At 40.3% G+C, this 25,052-nt stretch overlaps 1 protein-coding gene and 1 non-coding gene across 2 annotated transcripts in view; both read right to left on the reverse strand.

The window, feature by feature from the left end:
- The window catches only part of NPSR1 (neuropeptide S receptor 1), a 78,467-nt gene that overhangs the window by 28,685 nt on the left and 24,730 nt on the right, over positions 1 to 25,052 (reverse strand). The window contains exon 3 of the mRNA XM_052692665.1: positions 16,727 to 16,859. Coding sequence (XP_052548625.1) covers positions 16,727 to 16,859 — 133 coding nt within the window. The remainder of the gene's footprint in view (positions 1 to 16,726; positions 16,860 to 25,052) is intronic.
- TRNAM-CAU (transfer RNA methionine (anticodon CAU)) lies at positions 23,806 to 23,877 on the reverse strand. The gene has a single exon. It is a non-coding gene; the product is annotated as a tRNA-Met (tRNA).

The following is a 25,052-nucleotide window of genomic DNA, read 5'->3' on the forward strand; positions in this document are numbered from 1 at the left end:
CTTTGTGCTCCTAAACTACGCACACTGAGGTGCTCTAATGCATCTCACGCACTGCAGTGTATTGAGACGTGCTGTGCTGGAGTCAGCATCACTGCTTTCCAGCTGACCGCTCGTCTCCACCTGTCAGTCACAGCTCGATCTGATTCTCACTGCAGTTCACAGTCAGATGTCTGAGCATGGTTTGCTGGGGGCTTTGGTGCTAGGCAGGTGGCACATAGTCTCACCCAACATCTGGCCACATCTCTTTCATTTCTGGATGTGTTGAAGAGCCATTCTCCCACCTCCCACGGTTAGTTTGTTCAGCAGTGTCCACAAACACAGTGTTCAAACCTTGTGTGAGCTTAATCCTTTACCTGAAGTACTGGGAGTAGGTCTGAGGACTTATATTCTCCCCAGACGAGACCCTGTGCGTGGGGCCTGTAGCTTTCCCCAAGTAAAGGAGAGCAGCAATAATTTATTGCCACAGCTTGTTGTCTGAATGAGCATTGCCAGACATCATAGCATGCTTAAGACTTTCCATCTGCAGTGGGTTCAGTACAGTTGTTTCCTTTTTTGTGCTTGTAGGGAGTGAGGAAGCTTCTCCTTGTATAAAGGACTTCATATTTCTTTCCCTAAAGATCCTGTCTGCTGGTGCTTCTTCAGAATATGAAATTTACATCATTTTCCAGGCTGATGTCCAAGAGGGCTGTCAATACCTATGTGAAAGAGCTGAGCTCATTTCTTAAACCACACAGCTTTCCAAAGCAAGCAGCTTTTTATCTGGAAGGTCACAGCACTGAATGAAAGGATGCTGGAAATTTCAGTAACAACCCTTATTCCCTTCTTTTTTCTATCTTGCCTACCTTTTCAAAGCTAAGAAAAAGTTTTATACTGTCTATAAGGTGCAGGTTTTGTAGCCTAAGAAGTTTGCATTTGTAAAGGTTGCAGAAGACATCCTAGTTTAGGCTGGATATCAGGAAAAACTTCTTTTCACAAAGGGTTGTTAAGCACTGGAATAGGCTCCCAGGGAGGTGGTTGAGTCACCATTCCTTAATGTGTTTACAAACCATTTGCTGTGCTCAGGGGCACGACTTAGCAGTGGGTTGCTAGAGGTAGGGTAGGATGGTTAGGTTATGATTGGACTCGATGATCTTTTCCAATCTGAACAATTCTATGATTCTTTGATTCAGAATATGGTGAAAATCTAAGACTACAAGGACTAATCTAGCTAGTATCAAACTGTCAACTTTTTTTTTTTTCTTCATTTAGCCTCAAGAGCTTCATCCCAAATAATAATTTCTGTATTTACATATGATTTCCCCTTACTGGCAAATCATTTTTTTTCTTCTTCTTTTGGTCCTTTAGTGGAAAACACTTCCCCTTTTGTAATGAGTAAATTTTACCTGCCTTTAGATATGGTATGCACTTACAGTAAACTAGTCCCTGAGAGCAATACGTGTTTGTAATACTACTGCTGACAGAAAATCCATATTTGAAGTAGCATGCTCTTATACTGCACCCTAGACACAGTGCAGAACACTTTCATGTTGGTTACTGTCAACCACCCATGTACTCCAAGGCCTCAGAAGATGACTGGTGACAATGTCCCCCCCACTCTACATCCAGATCCTTGGTACATAATGTGCTACGTGCCCACACTACTCAAAACTTCTGTTCTAACAAGTGTTCACTGCAGAATAGATATTAAAAAATAAATAAATAAATAAATAAATAAAACAAAACAAAAAAAGCACTTTGGGAAATACTTGAGTGTAAAAGATGCCACTTTTTAATCAGAAATTTTTCGTTAATTTAGTGCCTTGAAAGAAAATGGGTATTTGGGAGGTACTTGATGAAAACCTGTATGTGGTGAGTGGATGCTATTCCAGTTAACTTGACAATGGTGCAGCACTTACCACTGTTTTGTTCATTTTAGAAACTTTTGTGTTTGAGGGGTATGCTTGTGTAGCATAATATTATGAGAGGACCCTTCAGGGGAACTAATTTGATGTGCAGCTGATGCAGTTGGTCCTTAAGTATTAATATTAGATCAGATATTTTGCTTTGCAAAGGTTTCAAGTGGGTAGCTTTCTTTGCTGTGTTGCCTGCGGTGCATTAACATTTCATGAGAATTTCTGACACAGAGCAATGAGATTTGTCACTAAAAACACTTCGATAAAGAGAAACACATTTGATGTGTTGAGTTTTAGTACTGCAGAGCTGTAAAAATTCATCAGAAGATCAGCATGAAAATGCATGTGCTGCATACGAGTGCATCAGTGTTGCTGTGCAGAGTTGAGGGCTCTCACTCTTGATGCAGTCAGCACTGTGAGGCTTACTTCAAATGGGTGCCATCATGCCAGCCCAGTATTTTAATGTGTCAGACTTCTTGTCTGCCCGTGTGCACTTCTGCCAGGGAAATCCACATATTCAAATGTGAATTGATTGTGAAAATGAAAGATGGAAGAGGGGACATGCTATACTCCCTTTTGTAAGAGAAGCAAATCAAAACACCAAAGAAGTCTCATGCTTTCAAGGTTATGTACAAAGCTGGCCTCAGAATTGGTGATGCTCTTTAGATCCCAGGCTGAGGCTGAAAGAAAATGCTTGTTTTGCTTTTCATGTTTTAAGGGGGACCTGAAACTGAAGTCCATGGGCTTGCACTTCATTACATGCTGAGCACTGTCATTTAAACAACAGAGAATGACTCCTTGATTTTTAAGTACTTCACATGTTTCACAAAACAAAAAAGGCTGGGCAGGAACTGACATTTCTTGTACTGAATTACTTAGTGTACATCACTGGAGAGGTAAGTTCTTAAGGGGCAGTATGAAACAACAGTATTTAAGACAGTGTAACCTGTTTTGTGGGCTTAGCAGTAACATAGGAGTAACTCCACAATACTTTAGAATAGCAAGGTTTATTTGATCACTATCTCTGAGCGTGGGAAAGACATTCTAGGATCTCCAGCTCACTCACAGCACCAGTTCCAGTTTTTATTTCTGCATCTGTGAGCTAAATGTGGAAGTGGGTAGAAATCAGCCCCTTCACTCAAGACTAGAACACCTTTCATAGAAAAATATCATCCTAAAATGTAGACATGTGGTATTTGTCTCCTGAATTAAGGTTATATTAAAAACCCAGAGGATAATAAGCTGTCCTAGCACATCCAGTGAATGGCTTCTAATTTTTGCTTTTAAATTTATTTCCTAATTCATTAATGGCAATTAATTCATAAATGGCTTCATAAAAATACTTTCACATACTTCCAATATAATGATTTTAAATATATATGTATATATTTATATTTTTGTCGTGTTTCTTCAGGTTCACAGAGCTACAAAGCAATTCCCATGTGTTGATTCCCTCCTAGTAAATCATTCTAGTCTACAGGCTTTGGTCATGCTTGGATAATAGTTTGCCTATTGTTCTCTTTTGCTAATTTACAAAAAAAGTACAAATATCTTTGAAGGAAAACGTGTATCATCATCAGTAAACTCCTCAGCTAAGAAATCAGTATGATCAACCAATCACTTCTGCTTCTTAGTGTTGTTAGCCTTCTTTCTTAAGAAGCAGCAAAAATTCTGTCATGGAAGTGAAAAGCTTGGGGGTTTGTCCAGATGTAATTTCCATCCAGTTCTGAACACCCCTGTTCTTGTTAAGCAGATCTTCACCCTTTTCTCTCTCTAGCTATTTATTTACCACCTAGCTATTTATTTACCACCTGCTATTTATGCCCTCATGCTGAATAAGTCAAGTAGATGTGGATAAATGCATGACCTTCTTGCAAGTTTCTTCTACATTTCGAATGTTGTACTGTGAACCTCATTTTAGCACTGTAAAGTTTGTTTGTTTGTTTTCCTCTTGGTGTGCATTAATGTGTGCAGAAATAAGGTGAGCTGCTAAAATATGCCCATATCCACATCACAGCCTTCAGTAATTTCATGCTGTTCTTACTGCTTAGCGCACCAGAGCACAGCAGCTATTTTCTGCATCTATCTGCCTGCAGAGGTTCCACTTAGGTTAGTTGTGCAGCCACAACGTTACTGCACAGGTTTGGAATAACATTTAACGTTTCAGATACACTATTTTTTTTCCTTGATTCTTCTTGAATAAATTGCCTGTTGGTAAGAGGCCAAAAAAGTCTAGAGACGTTCCAGGTGGCTATTTAGAAATATAGATCAGCTGAAAATGATGTGTTTTCCTTCAGATAACATGTTGATATGCATTGCTGTGCATTTAAAAAAAAAAAAAAAGACAAAAATACTTTCTTTTGAAAGCTTTATATTTGCTGATGGCGTTTGATTCAGAGCCTTTGGAGGCCTTAGGCTTGCAGTAGAGGATTAGGTTCTTAGTTGTCAGAGAGGAACATTAATCTTGACGTATTTGATGATGTATGAATGTCAGAGGGATTTATATCGTCAACTTCAAGGGTCTAAATTAGGAACTGAATCCTTCTGTACAGCCAGAGAAACCTAAAGGCAGCTCAGAGAGCTTTCCTCTGTTGGCTACAGACAGATCATAGCAAAAGCAGCTTCCTATCTTACATACCTACAGCGAGGCGCCTAAAATAGATGGCATGAATAATCCCTACTATGAAAATCCGCGTGAAAGAATGCAGTAATGAAAATTAATCCAGCTATCTCTAGGATGGTTACAGCCCAGTGTGTTTCTCAGGACTGAAGTTCAGCCTCATGCTTTCCTCCGGCCCTAGTTTGCTATATGTGAAAAGAAGCTAAGAGATCAATTTATTACAGAATCACAGAATCACAAGGTTGGAAATGACCTGCAAGATCATCTAGTCCAACCACCCTCCCATTCCTATTAGTACCACAAGCACTAAACCATATCTCGTAGCACTAAACCATATCTCGTATTTCCCCTCTTCCTCATGATAATGATGCCTAATAAAGCTGAAGATGTGATGTCCCCAGTAACAGTAACTCCCTCAGGTGAAAAAGGTCACAGATTAAACTCTCTTTGGCTCATAGACTTGCAAACATGTATTATCACCAAAATATTACGCTGCCCAATTGTAAGAGAAAGAATGATATTACACTGCCCAATTGTAAGAGAAAGGATGTTTCTGGAGATATTTGCTTAAGTCACATTTCACGTGAGTAAATAACAAAGCTCCAAAGATCAGAAATTGTTTCAAATATGGTGTGGCTGCTGCAGCATACACAGCCAGCCCACTTTTTGCTCTCCGGCCCTCAAAAGTGCTGTAGTTGGCCAGGCAAACCTTTATGATCTCCAGGCACTCCTACCGTATCAGCAGAGCTGTGATGGCACAGCAATTTAGATGCATAGTGCAGGTTTCAGCACAGGGTTAGAGAAATCACGTTGGTGGTGAAAGAGAAAAAGATGCCACTAGCAAAAGCTGGCTGGAAGGAAATGCTTTCATTTTAGTCACACAAGCACGTAGTCAGGAACTGCATTTGTATGCAAGGTTCTGAATAAATGACAGCTCATTTTAAATAATATAAATGGTAAATGTGGCTCTCCTGCGTGGAAATCTGCAGGTGGGAAATGGAATCAAGTTTCAGCTTTGTGTATCTGTCGAAACGAGCAGACGGTGCCTTTGAATAAAGATAGGGCACCTGAGGTTCATTCATCATTTTTTAATCCTTTCAGAAATGACCTATTACCCAGGCAAAGCAAGGGAGTGACCAGTGGCACCACAGATTAAACACGATCTGAGGTGAATTTGGGGAAGCTGGATTATCACCAGGTGTTCCAGTAATTTTATCTTTTCCACTGTGGCAGTGCCCAAGAGCCCAGGCCTTTGGGATGGTATTTAAAGGCAATACTGGGTGACTTAGAAAGAGAAGTCTGGTGCCTGCTATGATTTAAGCATACATATACAAAGGAACAGTCACTGTGCATGGCACTGAATAGCTACAGGCATACTGGTGTCTGTTTTTCTCTGTGCTTCAGAGGCAGGGGGATTTGTGGGCTAAAGACTATTAAGCAGGAAAAGTTTGTTTATGGAAAGGCTTAAATTCTTTATAAAGGAATCCCAGCCTGTACTGAAAATGTGGTGTGGCTCCACTAAGTAGAAATTAAAAATGTCTTCTCTGACTTGAGAGTGTTACAGTGACTGATACACAGATGAGACACAGACAGCTCCTTTTCGTTGCCAGATTCTCAGGGTTCCAACTAGTCCTGTGTGACAGGAAAAAAGCCACCTTGACATACTTAAACTGGATGCAGTTTATATCAGCAGGCACTGCAAAAATACCACTCTGAGCACCTCTGGCTGACATGAACTACCCCCTGCCAGAGCAGTTTAGCACAGGGTATAGATGCTGTACATTGAGCAAATGGGGAAGAAGTTGTTTTGTTCAGGGCTGATCCTTGTCTGAAGGGCACTATGCCTCACGCAGGCTATGCTGCAGTGTGGTTTTTGCTACCTGCAATGGATCTGAGGACCACTGCTCAGACACAACAGCCTGAAAAATGCTGGTTTAAGGATGCCTGCTTAGTGGGTTGTGATTGCATTAATTACAAACCATGAATCACGGACATTTTGTTCCTGCATTTGTAAGATTAAAGTAGGCTATATAAATAACAATCATTACAGAGTTTTTAAGTGGATGACCATTCTTGCTTCTGGTAGCAAATTTGGAGAGCTCATTATCTTTATTTCCACTAATAGTAGGGACATTTCTTTCTACTGCTAGAAACATAACACCTCAGTTATTTTTGCTTCTGTAGCAGTGTTACTTTTTCCTGCTGCAATGGGCTACAACAGATGAAGTAATAACAAATGGGCATATTGTTTCCAGACCTAACTCTCCAGTGAGCCTTTAAGAAGGTATCTGAAAATGCAATCAGTGAGCATTAGGCAAAATTTGAAGTCTAAAAGTCTGGGTCCAGGGTGGTTGAAAATACTTAGTAATTGGTTCAGCACTGGAAACTGAAACTGAATGAATGTTCCCTATCTACATCTATATCTAGATTTATATCCATATCTGTCTTTCCCTGTATAATTCCTTGCCCATGTATGCAGAAGGCAAAAGCAATCCAGCTGTCTTGCACATCAGGATTACTGTCAGTTCTCCAAAGCCACATTTTCTCCTACAGCCCCAGTCTTGTGGGAGCGCAGCTTTACCTTTTCAGGGGGAAAAGTTTTCCTTCTGCATCAAAGGCAGTTTCTTTACAGCTGCAAGGAAGCTGTGTAACTAGATTATTCATGTGCATTTCTCCATTTCATTGCTTTTGTGATACTAGATTGGAGCTACAAGTTTTCAGGATGCCAGGTTCTCTCTGTTACATCTCTAGTGTCACAATTTCACCTGTGAAACATGAAATCATCTTGATTTTCCTTGACTATTTTCCTTTGGCTGTATGACCAAACACTGTGGAATGCAGGTCCATATCTCCCCCAAGAGACAACGTTTCTCCTTCACACAAAGCTGCTTTCTGTCTCTCACTATAGGTGTTAAAGATCACTCAGTTTCCTCTCCCAGCTTCTACATGTATTCCACTTTTTACCTCATCTAAATCAGGTTTGGAGACATCAGAATAGATACACAGCAGAAACGTTGCTCCACGCAAGAGCCGGTAGTACAGTAAAACTGGAATTATATCACATCAGTGCCTGAGTGATTTATTTTGATCTAGGGCACTACGACTCATCTTGGATGTAAGAGTTCAAAGGAGAATTTTGGTTTTTACAAGGTGGCATTAAATTGCCAGGAATGGCAATGGGTATCAAATGTGGCTGCCATGAGCTGCCATGAGGTAATGCAGGCAGTGACATCACCGCATTTGTCTTGTCCTGACTTATGTCTCAGCCTGGGGGATTTACTCTAAGGAAGTCTCCTGCAGCTTTCCATTTACTGAATTAGTCTTCTGGGCAGCATCAGGATGGAAAATGACTGCTTCTTCTCCAGGCATCTAATGCAACCATGCAATGAATTTTCTTATTCACTCCCAGTCCAGAAAAGTCAACATAGTTCCACAGGATACACTGAATAAATAATATTAATATTGCTGTTCTTACTCCCTGAGATCATTTTTGCTCTTGGTTAATTGATTCTCATTTACTCTGTGAATACAAAATGAGTGGTTTTGTCAAACCTCACAGTTGCTCTAATCTGCAGAAACAAGGTTGGTGTCATCTATTTTTTCCCCTGTTTTCCAAGACACACACAGATGATTTGCAGAGTCATTGGACTTCAAACAGGGTGTCTGATAAACAATCTGCTTCTGAAATGGTGGAATGCAGCAGCTTTTGCATTCTCCAGCAAATTTCAATGTCTGTGCCTGTGGCAATATTTACAGATGCTCTTCTTCCTTCCTGATTTTGACATACACTTTTCAGTAGTCACAGGAACATGAAGTGTAGAGCACAGGCACTCCATTACCAGGAAGTGTTTCATTACCATATGTTAATTACATTTTTTGAGAAGTTCTAGGAAATAATGAAGATAAAAAATGTAGACATCTTCCTTTCAATTTATCAGAGAGCTGTGCAAAGACTTCTCCCAAGTCTTTACTGCAGGAAGGATTCTTAAAAGAAAACAAGAAAAAAAAAAAGCCTCTCCCTTTTTCTTAGGCTTTTTTTTTTTCCTTTTCTAAAAATAAAAAGCAAATAAAAGTGTAAAAAGAAGAGAAAGCCAAGGATTTCTGGGGACTGCTGGAATAAACTCTACTTAAGTTCAGCATTCTACATTATGTTTCTGTGTCTTGGGAGTAAATCAGTGGCAAATTCTAGGCAAGACCCAGCTGGCAAAGTGCAAGTTTTCAAGTATGGCCAGGAACTGCATTGGCTCTTTGGCTGCCAAATCCACCTCCAGTAAGGTGACTTACTGAATTAGAAGCTAACTGACTCTATGCAATTAACTTCCAATGCTCATTATCACTTTGATATTTAAGGTACTTGTAAAACTGATGAATTTGTACTTATGATTTCTCTGAAGTGGGAAAATACAACAAATTCAATTTTCCAGATGACTAGCTGGATTATAATTATCTGTTAATATTGTTCTACGTGTTAATTTTGGTAATGGTTTTATTATATTAACGACTAACAAGTCCTCTTCAGTTCTTCAAGTGCAAGTGACAGGCTGACTCGTCGGGAGTGCGTTTTGCTTCCGACACTTTGCTGGCTTGGTCGGCGTTGTATGAATTGCATGCCGTCTGCAACATTTTGCATCCTTTCTTCTTCATTAGCAGGTCTCGTCAGAGGAGCCAGAGGACGATGGCGTGCAACAATCCAGAGATACAAAAATGCTGTCAGAGCATCCGTGCTCCAGCGCTTGAGAAGACATGGAGGAAGATGGGGTAGCACAACCCAGACAACTACAATCCTTAGCTAGCCCCTGATGATCCAGCACTCGGGAGGGCCTGTAGGAGGATGGAATATCACAACCCAGACAACCACAGTCCTTAGCCAGCCCTCCATGAGCCAGTACATGGGAGGAGCTGTGGCAGCATGGGGTACCACAACACAGACAACCAAAGTTCTTAGCCAACCCACTGTATTCCAGCACACAGAAGGAGCTGTGAAAGGATTGAGTGCTGCTTCCCAGGGAAACACCTTAGCCAGCCACCCATGATCCAGCACATGGGAGGTGATGGAGGAGGACTCTCTGGTGCCTCCAGTTTTGGAGCAGCAGGCAAGAAAAGTGCAGTCTCCTCGCAGAATGCGCTCTCTGCGTTAAGCAGTGCAAACCCAGGTGATGAGCACAGTGATGGACAGCAGAGACTTTTGTAAGTGATGACCCTGTCCCCTGGGAAGCGCTTGCAATGAGCTGCTTAAGTGCTTACTGGCTTCCTCTGGATAATGGAGAGGATGTGTTCTGGGGGATGGAAGCTGGGATGTGTGGGGGGAACCATAGGAAGCACTGAGGTTTTGTTTCTCTTACAGAGCTGATGTGATTTACTTGCGGTTCGATGATACGGTAAAATGTTTTGTCGGACATCTGTGTGTCCAGCAGAGCAACTGCTGTGTCTTTCAAGATGGTTGTAGTATTCTTCAGTTGTTCCCTCTGAGCAGCATCCTATGGAATTAATTGGCATGGCTTTGGCTATTTGAGTTTGACTTTGCTTTTTGCTGTTTGGCTTCTGACTGTGTAATTTCTTTTGCTGTCATGTTCTGTTTTCTAGTGACTGTATAGCAGAAGACATGGCAACCTGGGAATCTTCTGGACAGTGGATGTTTTCGTGTTACTCTCCTGTGATGGGCAAGCCTAATATTTCAGGTCAGTACTGTTTTTAGCCTTGCTGAATGCTGCATGCTGCTACTGTTCAGGCTGCATTTCTATACTTGTCCACACTGCTGTGCCTCAATGGAAGTCCTTGCAAGGTGATGTCTTGCCTTGTGATGCAACAGGGGCATTGGATTATGGTATTTCTTTGGTGTGTTTGCGCCCCTGAAGTTGCACCAGGAGTCCTTTTTGTGTCTCCAAGTAGAACTGGCTTGTCCCACGTGGTGTAGCAAGGGCAGTTTCTTGTGTAACTCTAGAGGGCAATTTTATATTTTTGTTGTATTTCCTTTGGAGTATATTGATTGTTTGCCTCCCTGAAGGCTTTCCAGAGATCTCCCCTGAGAAGCTGTGCCTGGGGTATTATAACTGCAGTGCAAAGGAGAGCACTGGATACTACGTAAGTATTCAAAACAGCAGACCCTTGGTGTGGACAAGTTCAGAGTAGGAGTGGTTACTGTTCTTCAGGTGGCCACTCTTGACTCAGTGAATACCAAACTTGAGGGGATTGTAAGAATGCCTCCATACGTTTACTTTTCTGTGCACCTAGTAGAAAACAGCAGGAGCTGCTGGCCTGAATGCTTTGCCATAACTGAGCAACCTGATCTGGCCATAGGTGTCCCTGTTCACTGCAGGGGAGTTGAGTCAGGTCCCTTCTGACTCAAACAGGTCTACGATTCCCTTCCCTACGATTGCCTTCAATGTAGTTTTCAACAACCCACTGTATCTGAATTTACCAGAAGCTGGTGCATGCAAGGGAATATGAGATAAGTCCACTCAATGCCAAGATGTTTGGCCCAAGTATCTGCAAGGGAATTTTCAAAATGTGTCCCACCATCTGACTCAATTCTTTCTGGAGTGCCATGTCACCACAGGACTTGTTTCTCCAGACCCAGTATGGTGTTTCGGGCGGTAGCATGGGGTACTGCGTACGTTTCAAGCAACCCAGTGGTTGCCTCCACCATGGTGAGTACATAACGCTTACCATCGTGTGTTCGTGGCAAGGTGATTTCATCAACCTCCTCATATTTGTACTTTTGCCATCGTCCTTCCCCCCACAGAGCTTTCACCTCTTGGCTTGTTTAATTGCGGTACGTGTAGCACAGTCATGAATAAGCTGTGCAATAGTGCCCATAGTTATGTCCACCCCTTGGTCTCTAGCCCACTTACATGTTGCATCTCTTCCTTCACGGCCTTAGGTTTCATGAGCCCATCGAGACAGAAATAATTCACCCTTGTTTTGCCAGTCCAACTCCATTTGAGCCACCTCAGTTGTGGCAGCTTGATGTCCTTGGTGGTTATTTTGTTGTTCTTCAGTAGCCTTGCTCTTGGGCACATGAGCATCTACATGATGCACCTTTACACATTCTTTATTTGAACAGCAATGTCTTTCCACAGCTCAGCAGCCCAAATAGGTTTACCCCTTCTTTGCCAGCTATTTTGTTGCCACTGCTGTAACCAATCTCATAAGGCAGTTGCCACCATCCATGAGTCTGTTATTGTAGGCAGATGAACTACTTAGTAAAAAAGAAGCAGAAAAAATGGGAGCTTCTAATGTGTCTGTTCATGTTTAGCCATTGTAGTTGTTGAGTTAGATGCACAAGTTTTATATAGGGAAACTCTCAGACTCTGCCTTTAGTCATTATGGCCAAAGTCATCTCAGAAGTCTGAGGCTAAGCAGCACAGAAATGAAATAATTCTTGCGTCAGCACAGCCTGTCTCCACCTATTTGTTCACATAACACTCCTATGGTTTGCTCTTTGTGTACTGCTATTTTACTAAACACTAAAAATGAGTATACTAGCTTGTGGACTAAAGTCATTTTCCATGGTCCGATTTCCTGGGAGCAAGTGAGAAAGCTGCAAGTGATGCACAGAAACACTTTAAAAAATACATCCTTGTCTTTCCAGTGTAAATTTCTCGTCATTACTTAGATTTTGGTATTTCTTTCACAAGTTAGACTATAGCTGAATATTTTTTTCACATCTTTCTCTTTTGCTTTTCTTTTTGTATGTATTCTACCATACAGAAGTTAGCTGGCATTCTTTTTAGTTTTTTTCTTCACTACAACTGCAGCAATACCTAAATAAGCATGTATTCCTTTCAAATCTGTTGGCCTAAGGCTTATAATTAGGCACGTGGTGAAGTTGCCACTTTATATCTAACCCCAGTAACAAACAGAATCCAACATTCTTCAGATTCTGATTTCTGCTTAATGTTAGGACAAAAAGAGAAATCTCAGAGTCTTCTGTGAGAAATCACCTTAACATTTTCAAATCCCACTTTTTAGATATTTACTTGGGAAGGAAATAGAAAGAAACAAACCAAAAATAACCTCAAACCAACAAATGTAGAACACAAAAACATATACATACACACATTTCTGTAGTCATTAAATCATAAAAAGGAACTTAAATACATTCTCCAGACAGTAATCCTTGAAGTTGAGTGAAGGATACGGTTTATCAAAATCGATCTTGTGTTTCTTGATCCACTTTTGAATTGGTCAAATTACAATAATTTTTGTTGAATAAACTGTTTAGGTAATATATCATGCTTCTTATCCAATGATACTCAATGTAGGAGACTGGTAAGGAATATCTCAAATGAACACGAGGCAATCACCAACACTTTGTGGACAGTTTTGCAGTTGAAAGCATTTCTTTGGAGTTGTTTGCCTTTGAATGGAAGGGCCCAAGAATGTTTCCTGTCTGAAGACTTGCCTGAGAACAGGTGTTTCCAGCTTAAAAAGGAGACTGGGAGATGATACCACTGTATCCTGTGAAGGCATATACAAGCTGGAGTATCCCTGTGTGCTCTTACCTGCTGATTTAAGTTCACAAGGCCTGGAAAATGGGAACAAAGAAGTTCCTGCTCAGAACTCAGAAGTCAGAAAAATTCGCTCCAAAAGAGCAGGCTTGACCACTCTGGACTATAACAGTAAGTACTGTCACTGTAAGCAGTCAACTGACCACCACAACCTTGGATGACCCACCACTACCAAAGATCAGCACCTGACACCAAGACATTGCTAGGTTGAGGAGCGGTGAACCTCTTTGCTTTGCTGTATCTGTATATCTGTATATCTGTACATCCATATATCTGTATATCTGTATATCTGTATGTCTGTATGTCTGTCTGTCTGTATGTCTGTATGTCTGCCTCTTCCGATTTTCTGTATTTTCTCATTTTCTTCTTTTATACTTCTGCTTCTGTAGTAGCCATTGCCTAATATTGTCTCAACTGTAATGATTTTTAACCATAATTAGCCAATTAGCCAATTTTACCTTCAAGTAAAGCATTAATTGGTGTTAAGAAAGCTCTCAGTAAATTGTATTGATATGTATTATTCCTCTGATCCTTGGATGACTCCATCACTGCAGCAACCCCTGCTAACTAGAGGAGGTGCAGCTCAGGAGACAGAAAAAGATTCATCTCCCTTGAAACCCATGGAGTGGGATGAGACATTCAAATACCTGAGGTATTAATAGAAAAAAAAAAGTATGATTGTCAGCTGCTTTTACATTTTGAAAGTAGGGGTAAGGTGGCCTTTCTTTGGTAGAGCTGGGTAAAGTGTCTGAATAAGTAGAAATATTTTCTGAGTGCAACCATATTTCACTTGAAAATTTCCAGCATGATCACAGTGTCTGTGAACTTACCAGTCTGTCAGACCCCACTCTCTTCTTGAACAACTTGGGGAATTCAGTCAGAGGCAAAAATGTTAAAGACTGTAAGGCTCTGCAAGGTATGTGAAATGGCATCAGATAGAGGGAGATGTGAGAGGTTTCCTGCCAGTAGAGATAGCTATGCCACAAGGATAAGTTGTGTTAAACTCAAAAGAAATCTATTTGGGAAAAAGTGTTTAGAAATACTCCCCCCACAGGGTAATCTTCAAAGCTTACACTTTCTGAGAAACTAAATTGCCTTGGAGATAGAAATCTGTAGGAAACCTACCTTTAGTTTCAGTCTTCACAGAAGAGCTTGTTTCTTGTTGGTGGTGAAAAAAAAGCATATGCCCAAAAGCAAAGTGAGCACTAGACAAACTTAGCAATATTACTCTTTGTTAAATTAGCTGACAAGTGATTAGTACTATTGTTCAACCCAGCTGTTAACTCTTAGCTGATTTCCTGGTGCTTAATTCCTAGCTAATTTCAAAGCAATTTATGCATGAGCTAAGAGTTAAACAGAGGCATAAATGCAGTACTGATACAGACATTCTATGGGCACATACTTAGTAAGAAATACTCTCTGAATTAAGTGTTAGCAAGATCTTTACATATCTACATATTCCTGCATCCTCCAGCACCATGACAAATTATGATGTAGTGAGGGATACGTATGAGTCTTATCTGTGAATCTGCCAAGTGAGTAAGACCACTGAATTTTAGTCATCTTGAAAGAAGCCTCAACCAGTTTGCTACTTCTCTTCTCCATCTGGCTTGGCAATGAGTCAAGGAGAATATCAGTGCTCATTTCCTATTCGTGTATTATGCGCAATTTGCTTTGAATGCCTTTTCTATTGTAACACAAAAACTAGACTTTCATTTTATATTAGTGCTATGTTAGTAGGAGGATGTGAGAATTGAGGATGCTACTCAACTGATGAAACATATCTATAAAAAAGAAGTTTTTAAATGGCTTAGAAATGACTGCTTAGAAATGCCTGCATTGATGAAACTGTATTCATTATTCTTCTCTCTTGCTCCTTGGCAGAAATAATTAATATTTTAAGAATTCAAAAATAGATGGAAGTAGTAAGATTGAGTAAGCAGAAACTGATTGTCAGGAGATTAGGCTTTAGTTAGTAGGATTTAAATATGCCTGGCGTGTCAAAGCAATGTGACAAGCCAGTGTTTTCATAATGTTCTGTGTCTACCTCATAACTTGTTGTGAAAGGCTGATGACTGTTGCCAGCTTGCTTTGTTCTTATTAATATTTTTGAAGATAAGGAAGTGAAATGGCTCCATTTCAGGAATTAAGTCATTTCTTTGTGCCAAAATGCTGACAGGAACTCTTGGTGAGGGAAGATAAATTAGAGGTCTGACTCCTGCATCATAAGAAAGAAATCCACACTGCTTGAAAGGAGCCTTGCTGTTCAAAGTGGTGTTAACTCTTCTAACATTGCAGATGTGGGTGAGTTGCCTGTGTGAATTCATTTAATATGAAATGGAACACACTGCTGAACTGAGGCACTTTCAAGGTCTGATTTTGAAAGTTGGGGATAATTTTAGGAAAGAGGAGATTGAAAGAGCTAGCAAGTTTAACACATTGACCTTAGTCAATATGTTAATATCAGCTCTAGAACATTATGTGCTGCCCACATCTAATGGGATGTCTCCTTGTTTTTGTCACTGACTACTGCAGCTTCTTCAAAACTGTGTTTGCAGTCCCTTCTCCTCTCATCATACAGACTGTGTTCAAATTCCCAGCAAATAGCTCTCCATCCAACTCTATATTTGTCCAGTAGAACAGCCTTTCCTATGCAAAAATGACAGAACTACCCAGCACAACACCAATAGTAGTTTCCTCCTGGTGTACCTCATACGGACTAGATGTCTCTCAACTAGTTCTGACCAATACTATCCTGCTATTTCTTTTGAGTTTCCAGCTTAAACAGATACAACAGATGTCAAAGGAGGACTCAAAATTGCTGGGAAAACATGTATTAAATAGCTGTTTAGTAGAAAATTCTTGTAATTACTACTGTTTCTTACAAAAAAGGAAAAAGAAAAAAAAAGGAACAGAAAAAGAATCAATATATCCCATATACACAAGCAATACAACACAGATGCCTTGTAAACAGGGATTAGTAGCAGGACATTGTTATAGAAACTGTAGACTTTTTCCCTTGGGAAACTGTTAAAACTCCATAAATTCAGGCAATTCAAGGCCACAGAGAAACGAAGTACTGACTATGCTCTTGTTCCCATTCCTTGCCATTGTGACATTTTACAAGCCAGGTTTCTGTACGTTCTCCCGTATAATTCTTATTCCCCTCCCCACAGACACAAAACCCAAATATATTCCTCTCTACATTTACATCTTTATACCTCCCTTACTTGGTTAAATCAGACCACAGGAAGTTATTTTCACTCTTCAATGCAAGCGTGCAATTGATGAAGCAACACTTTAATGAAGTACTTTAGAAAGGATTTTAGCAGAAAAACACTAGAGATTCATCTTGAACTATTTTAATCTAAACAGTTCTATGACAACAGCTGGGAACATAACTTTTGGGAAATGTGGATGCTAATTCAGACTGGGAGATAAGATTCAGTGAAAACAATGAGTTGCAGCTGCTGCAACTGACACAGACACTACTACATCTAGCAACATCTTTTGAGATCAAAGGCAGACTGAGCCCTAAGATAAGCACCCATCCATCTGTCTTATGACAAGCTGCAGCTGCAAGTTGGGTGGCAACTGAATTCTTCACCATTCAACTTGCATTTCCTTGTTTATGCAAAAACTTCTTGTCATTTTCATACTGATTTCTGTAAAGCTTAAGTGGCCCTTTCCCTCCCAGACACTACCTGTGATTGCCAGCTGTGTAACAAAGAAGGTCATTCGAGATTTCCGCTTCCTTCTCCATGTAGAGAAGAGCACGATGGCATTTCCAGCAATAGTAACAATAAAGAGGATCCAAAGAGTCACCAGCTGCTCTGTCTGCATCAGAAAGACAAAAAAATGATGTAGGCAGGTGAGTGGATAGTGACTTGGGTTAATCCAATCAGTTAACATAGGACAAATGAGACGAGAATGCAAAAATGAGTGGAATGTAAGTTTTGACAATTGATTTTTAATTATATAGACTAAAAGATATTCTTGTTCTTTCAGAAAATACCTCACATGCATCATCACCAGTGATGTCCCTCCCAGATTGATTTGCAGTGCCTGTATATTACTGCTATATTCACAAAACTGCTATCGATGCCTGTGTTCAGCACTGGACACTAAAATGAGAGGCAGCCATCAGCTTGCTCTTGTTGCTCCAACAAGCTGTGAAATAACCAACTGCCACGCTTTGCAAGGAATACTGATAGACATGCTTCCTTGGAGCAATGGAGGAAATAAATACTTCTCTCCTTCCCGGGCCCATTGAGTATGGGTCACCCACAAGCCCTATGAAATTCAGACACCCACTCCATGATCTAGATGTCTAGCAAGATTGAAAAGTAAGCATGACCCACTGTAAGAAAAAGTAAAATTGTGCAGCATGCAATACATGATGACAAAACGTCCCCTAGTGGTACTGTGTACAAAGAAAAGAAAAATAAGAAGCACTCTGGAAGCATTATGTTCCTCTGACTGCAAGACTAAGGGCATACACACATGCATTTGTTTGCTTCATGTGCATGAGCATACAATTTGCTCCCTCCTTTATGGCCTACTGAAACGTTGTTGGTCTCCTCTAAATGCAGGTGAGTTATTTTTCAGTGCTATTCTGTAGGTTTCTCCTAGCCACGTGGGACTGCAAAATTCAGTTTGTCTACATCAAGCCAACCAGCTTTAATGCCTGAGAAGCACTGAGTCTGCAGAGCATGGAGTCAGCCTGGAGAAAATATTCAGCATTTCTGCAAACTTAGAAAACCTAACTTGCATAATGCATGTATGGCAAGGAAGAAAACAATTCTGCAGCTCTTCTGCAAAGACAAGCAGAACAGACAGCATTTTTCACAGCAAGATTTTGAAGGGCATAGGACAGAGAAACAAGGAAAGGCAGAATTAAGAAGTGCTGAAGTATCCAGCAGTGATAAGTATCACTAGTATTAAATGGGGAGGTCGGTGGCCCTGCATATGGCAGGGAGGTTGGAGATTCATGATCCCTGGGGTCCCTTTCAACCCTGGCCATTCTGTGATTCCATGATTCTGTGATTCTGTGATAATACACATGTTGTTATTACAGCCAAGGGGAGAAAAAAAATACACACGTGGCTCAGCAGCCAGTACACACAGTTCCTTTTCTACTGAGGAACAGAACCAGCTCTGCTTCAGTCTGGTAGCAATGGGACTTCATGACCTATGTGGCTGTGCAGAAGAGGCAGGACCCACTTGCTGTATGAGCAATTCCAGGCTGTGCTCCATGCCTGAGCCCAGGGATTAGTTTAAGCACACAATGAATGCTGTGTTTAGATGGTTTCATTTTTCCCAGCACGATAACTTCTGTTAGTTTAATCTGTCATTTGGGTCACCTCATCTAACTTTAAAGCTCTAAAGAGAGACAGCTACTCTAAATGGTCTTTGCAGTCTAGATAATGGTAATATCTCAGACATGAGTCATCATTCATCTCACCCACCCTGGGATAGCTGTCTCCACTGATTATAGAATCACCTATACAAGACAACCAGTGTGGGCAGGGTGCTTAAATTTTAGACAAAAACCAAACAAGCAAACAAAAAAACCAAAACAAGCAAACAAACAGCAAACAAACATGTTTTAAAATCTAACAATCTCTTGGAAGCAAATTCCCTTTGCAACACTTAGCAGAGACATGGTAAAACTATGCTTACGGGGACACTTTTTTTGTACAGGGATTGGAAGGAGACATCTTTTTGGAAGATAAATAAAGCGGGGGGGGGAAAAAGAAGTAAGATTTCATATCACATTTGTCCTTGAAATCAATTGGTTCTCCTAAGGGATTGGCTTGTCTTTTTCATTTCAGAAAAGATCTTTCATATGTTAAAAAAATAAGGGACAAGACGTGCTCCCATTTTCTCTGATATAAAATTGGGAGAGCATTTTTTAAAAGGAAATTCTGCATTCCTGTATTGTAATGATAAGGCTAACAACAGAACAGGGCTCTGACACAAATCTTTTTGCAATTCCTGCATAAGAAAATCCTCAGTGTCAGCCAAGCCTGTGTTAGAGGGGTGCTTCCTTCCCACATAGGGGTAAGCACACATTGTCAGTCCTCTTGCCAACTTAAAATGAGTGCTTTAAGCTCTACAGAAACGTACAATTAAACCAATCTACAAAAATGACAAAAAAGGTGCAAAAGTTGAGTAAGGAGAGCTAAATTTGAAAGACTGTAGACAAAAGCATATAGACAAAGTTTCTATTCATCTATTTGTGGTAGCTGCTGTTCAGAGAGCAGAGAGAAAGATCTCATTCTTGGGGATTAAGGAACTACATTAATAGGCAGCTTAAATCACTGCAGCCTCTATCAGTCTGAATTAGCTTGCGGAATGAAAACTTCTGTAGGTATTAATGGGATGCTCATCATGATAAAGGCCTTCATAGAAGCTATGGCTGGAATTCAAAACATTCTTGATGAACTGGAAACACACACTTTTAAAAACAGGATTCCATTAAATAAAGGAGCAGCACAGGACACTACGGCGCAGTAGCTGTAATGATTCCAGGCTGGGTGAGCCTTCCAAACATCACCCCCAACACACAGCAGGTGAAGGTTCTCTGCAGGTGGAATACTTGGCCTCACCTCCAGCACTGGGTGCATGTTTGGGCACTGCAATCTAAGGGGGCCTACAAAGATGGGGAAGGATCTACAGGCAAGAAGCATGGGGACAACACTGCCAGACGTAAGGTTTGAATCTTCGGGTGGTCCTCTGTGGAGTCAAGGGTTGGACTTGATGATTCTTACAGATCCCTTTAACTTGAGATATTCTCTAGTTCTACATTGAAAACAATGACAATTGCCATGAGACCAACACGCGTTGCATGTCTCTGCTCCACTGAACCCACTATGTCCACTTTGGGACACTGCACTTCAAGAGAGGCATAGGGTAAGGAGTTGACAGCAGTTCAGAGAATACACCTGAGCAAGAAGAGTGAATAATTTAAATTGCTTGACCTAGCAAACAACAGACTCCAGGAACAAATGAGCATATCTTTGAAGACATGATAAGGCTGTAGGAATAATAATAATAAAAAGGAACAAAATATTCTTCTGGTCCACTGCAGATTGGCCCAAAATCAATGAACCAAAATTACAGCATAGAATTCAGGATGGTTATTTACAAATTTTCATTTACAAAATACCTGTATAGATTGATTGAGTCAATGAAATCTCCATCTATGAAAATAAGTCTTAGATTTGAGATACAGCTGATTGATCCCTGAACTTCACTTCAGCTGCATTGTCCAGAATTCTGTTTTATACTTCACAGTGAGGTGAAATTTTGCTTAAAACTGAATGTGTTTCATTTCATGTCATGTTCATCCGGCAGAAATCGTCTTTTTGTAGCAACCTTCAGCAAGGTGATTTGCAAGAAGAAAAGAGAACCACTGTTTAATAACATTTTACACAGACAACTGGATAAAAAGATAATAACATCTCCTTGTGTAGAAGCTTTCTTCAAGGGCTGCTTTTGTAGTGGGTGTACTAACTACATTACATAAGAACATCATGAGCGAGACCAGTGCCATACAGCAGTTCTTGTAGATCAGAAAAATTAAAAATGCTAGTGACCTAAATAAGGTTATAGGACAAATCAAAGTCAAGAGGATTTCCTTGGATTGACGATTACCGTTGCTTATGCTTCTATTCCACAAGACTGCTGTTTGAAGCATGGAAGTGCTTGGCATCTGGAGCACATATTCATGTTTTGCTAATTTGCTTTAAGATTAAATCCAGCTTTAGCCAATGAAGCAAGTCGCCTCATGGGTGAAATGTAAGCCAAGAAAGCTGTCTGAAAAGTGCATACGTTTTCTTTTGCTTGCGGAAGTGTTTTGTTATTTTGTCTCTCTAACAAAATTTCGGAATTCACAGGCTGCAATAAGTCTAGCATGAGGTGTACTGTGCTTTATGTTTGAAACAAAGTGCATCCCTGTAAGCCTGGTGTACCACTCACTCACCATCAAAGGCAGAAGGGATCCTTATGGATTCTAGGCATCTGTGCTATCATGATGTGATTTGTATTTATCTTGTATCAATGACAAAATTCACCCCTGAGCTCTTTCAGGGTCTCAAGTTCTGTGTCTATGAGTTATTGCAGTGTGGGGAATAGTAGTGGAAAAAGTTTAATATCTTCCCTAATGTTGCTGGCTGGTGTCTTAACATGTCGTTAGGAGGCTTATAGGGAATTCAAGTTGTCACTGACCTGGTGCTTTCCTGCTTCATGCCCTTGGTCTGTTGAGTGATGAAGACACTACTATTCTATGCATCCCTACTATCACAGGTTGGTAGTGATGTAAGTCTCTGAGCAGCTTCTTCTTACTAGGTGATTAAGTTCAGGGAATACGTGAATTATCAGGGGATAATCTGACTGCTTGCATTTTGTTCATTTTAAAAATGATGTAAGAATCGTAACCTATCGCAATCACTGAGATGTACTCATGGAGCAAAGTAAGCAAATTCACAAGTAAGTTCCTCTTAACGTGTAAAAAGGACACATAAAATTGCTTGCTAAACTGGGAAACTGACATACTGAAGATCATGTTCACCACTAGTAAATTGTATTGCTCTGTTCTAAAGGAAGTTTTAAAGAAAAAAATAGACAGAGGGAAAACTTTTTCTCATCTCCTGAAATAAACACTTCAACTGCAGACCATGCAAGCAAATGGAGGACCCCAGGTTTTGCATTATTTTGACCCTGTTGTAGAAGACATGGAGTCCTGAATTTTGACTACTGAAAATACATAAGAGAGATATGTTATTTTAGCTGATTCCACGTAGGGTGGAACACAAGAGGAAAGGGAAAGGAAAGGGGGAAGAAAAAGACAAGGGTAAATTTTTCTGAGGCAGTTGAGTGCCATGCAACTTCACTGATTCCAGCTGGGGATTTACAGAATCACAGAATGGCCAGGGTTGGAAGGGACCTCAAGGATCACGAATCTCCAACCCCCCTGCCACATGCAGAGACACCAACCTCCACGTTTAATGCTAAACTAAATTAAACTAATTTACAGTCAGTTTGCTTCTACTGGACCGCAATATTTAAAGAAATAATAAGAAGACACCAGTTGGAGCAGTTTACATCAGAAAAGGATCAGATTGAGTATTAGGAAAAGATTCTTCACCAGAGAGTGTTCAGGCACTGGAACAGGCAGCCCCAAGCTACCAGAGTTCAAGAAGCATTTGAAAAATGTTTTCAAACATAGGGTTTGGTGGTACTGCATGGAGCCAGGTGTTGGACTCAATGATCCTTGTGTGTGCCTTCCTGTTTGGGATATTCTATGATTCCACAATGCAGTTCACAATGAAAGGATGAGAAGCACCAAATGGAAGAAACTCAAGACATTTTGATTATATATTAGGGAAACAAAATCACTATGAGGATAGTTAAACACTGGAATTGGAGTGCAAAGAAGATGCAGGATCTCTCTCTGAAGATGTTCCGAACTTGTTTGGGCACTGCCTTGAGCATGCTTTTGAGTGGTCAGATCAAGTGACCTTCAGAAGTCCCCGAGCCTGAACCGTACACACAAGAGCGTGCATAATACTCAGAATGCCTATTTTCTTAAAAACTTACATACTAAAAACTAAATTGTACTGATACAAATATGTATTCAGATGAGAGCTTTGCACAAGACATATATTATTTATTTTACACAGAAACAAAAACAACTCAGATCTTTGGGGAATTACAATTTACATCACCCTGCAAATCAGGTGTAAATGCTGATGGGAATGGCACAAACATATCAGTTTTAAGTAACTTAAAAAGTCATAGGTGGTGTTTAGCTAAAGCATGTGCAGAAGTTTGAGATGAAGTATTTCTGCCAGGGTGTGATAGGTTAAGCAACCTATCAGAAGTAATGTGCAATGGAAGTGAAAGATTTATATCTATTGTGATTACCTACATATGGTATAAAGTATCTCCATTCTTGGATGCATTTGAAGCCAGGTTGGATGGGGCCTTTGGCAGACTGATCTAGTGGTGGTAACCTTGCCTATGGTGAGGGGTTGGAACTACATGATCTTCATCAGAGGCATTCTCTGATTCTCTGATCCTGTGATTTAAAGTATAAAAAATGACAAACTTGGTTGAAGTGCCAATAGGAAACATCCATGTATCTTCCACCACGATTTGGATTGAGAAAAAAAACGTCACAGAAATCTGTTTGATGATAAGCCATAGGTGCGTTATACACAGTTTAGTAGTAGCTACAGGTCTCACTGTCAGAGGACAAAATAAAAGGCACCAATAATTTTAAGGATTTTTAGGCTAGAAGTAAGCTTCATACATTAGATGTTAAGCATCTGAATGCGAAAGTTCAGATGATTAATACAAACTACCTCCTACTTCAAATGAATATGTGGGGAGGGGAAAAGCCACAAAAATATGGTTGGATCAATCTTGATTCATTTGCAGATGAACTATGTCTCAGAAGAAGCATGTTAAAGAACTGAAAGATCACTGATATATCTTATGACCTAGTTGTCACAAGTTATGCCTTGGAAACATAGAATTCCTCAAGTTGGAAAAGACCTTGAAGATCATCAAGTCCAACCACTACCTAACCATACAACCCTAACAGCCCACTGCTAAATCATGTCCCTGAGCACCACATCCAAACAGTTTTTAAACACATCCAGGGATGGTGACTCAACCACCTCCCTGGGGAGCCTATTCCAGTGATTAACAGCCCTTTCAGTAAAGAAATGTTTCCTGATATCCAACTTAAACCTTCCGTTCCAAAAAAAACTACTAGCAGAGGATGGTTTCGATCCATCGACCTCTGGGTTATGGGCCCAGCACGCTTCCGCTGCGCCACTCTGCTTCTTAAATGCTTCCCATCTAGCAAGGCAAAAATGAGAAGTTGTTATTATACACAAGACGCTCCTGAAAGTTTTTGGAATGCAATTTGATTGACATCAGAAAACTCTAAGAAAACTTGTGATGAGGTAGCAAAAACTGAGAAATGAATTATTTCAAAGCTAAGTTTTGTATCTTTTTATTTAAAGGTTCTTCCATTGCAGATGAATTTGAGAGGAAGGCAGCAAAGCCCTTTAGGAGTTGAATTTTTTGGTAACTTGGCCTGGAATTGAGCCCAGTTCACACTGCATGAATACTAGCTCAGCTTCAGGTCTCTCTCGAACCACTGATTTCCCATTTAAGCCCTGGGGCTAAAACACAGCTCTGACTGCTATGGACCTTGACTATTAATTAGGCGGTTACTCTTCAAACACCAATATCCTCAAGCAAGCTTAACAAAGAAAGCTTCTCATCCCTCTCTGAGTCAAGCACAAGCTTCGAATTCAGCAGATGCATTTGTCATGCCCAATAGTTTTCCCATCTCCTGCACAGTGGCTGCTTTACTGTGATGATTTCTCACAGGATGACTGTGTTAGCCTTCCAGCACATGGCTTTGGATTATTCTGGCATCTGTTGTCACATGAGGCCTTCACCACATGTCAGAGATTCTGGCAACAGTCACATCTTCATGCATCTTCATTCCAGCATGGCTGGAAGGAGACCTAAGACCATGTTTTCTATTCTGCCAAACTTAGGAAGTAGTTTTGTATGAGTTTGTGTCTGGATGGAATTGTACGTATAGTCTGTGAATGCTAATGTGTTCTACAGAGGAAAATCTAAAATATTTTCTACTTTTTTGGTGCAACGAAAACTATTCACTAGATCAGAATACTTTCCCATAGAAAGGAGTAATTATGTTACTAGTATTATTTTCACTTCTTCTAAAAATATAGCCATGCTCTGTTGACCTTTCTTTGTGAATCCTCAGTTTTTAAAAATATATTTCTTAGCTCTCACTTCACCATCATGGCTGAGGCAGGGTCATTTCAATGGGCAGCATTTAATAAATGTAGATGTGACTGGGGTAGATGGGGATCAAAAAGATTGAAAGTTAATAACAAATGGTAAGAATTCAGTTTTACTGGCTGATAGTTCACATTCACCATTTTGTTGTGTTTTGGTAAATGGATAATAAACAGG

This window comes from Tympanuchus pallidicinctus, unplaced genomic scaffold, assembly GCF_026119805.1.
Source record: "Tympanuchus pallidicinctus isolate F22 unplaced genomic scaffold, pur_lepc_1.0 scaffold3, whole genome shotgun sequence".
Lineage (NCBI taxonomy): Eukaryota > Metazoa > Chordata > Aves > Galliformes > Phasianidae > Tympanuchus > Tympanuchus pallidicinctus.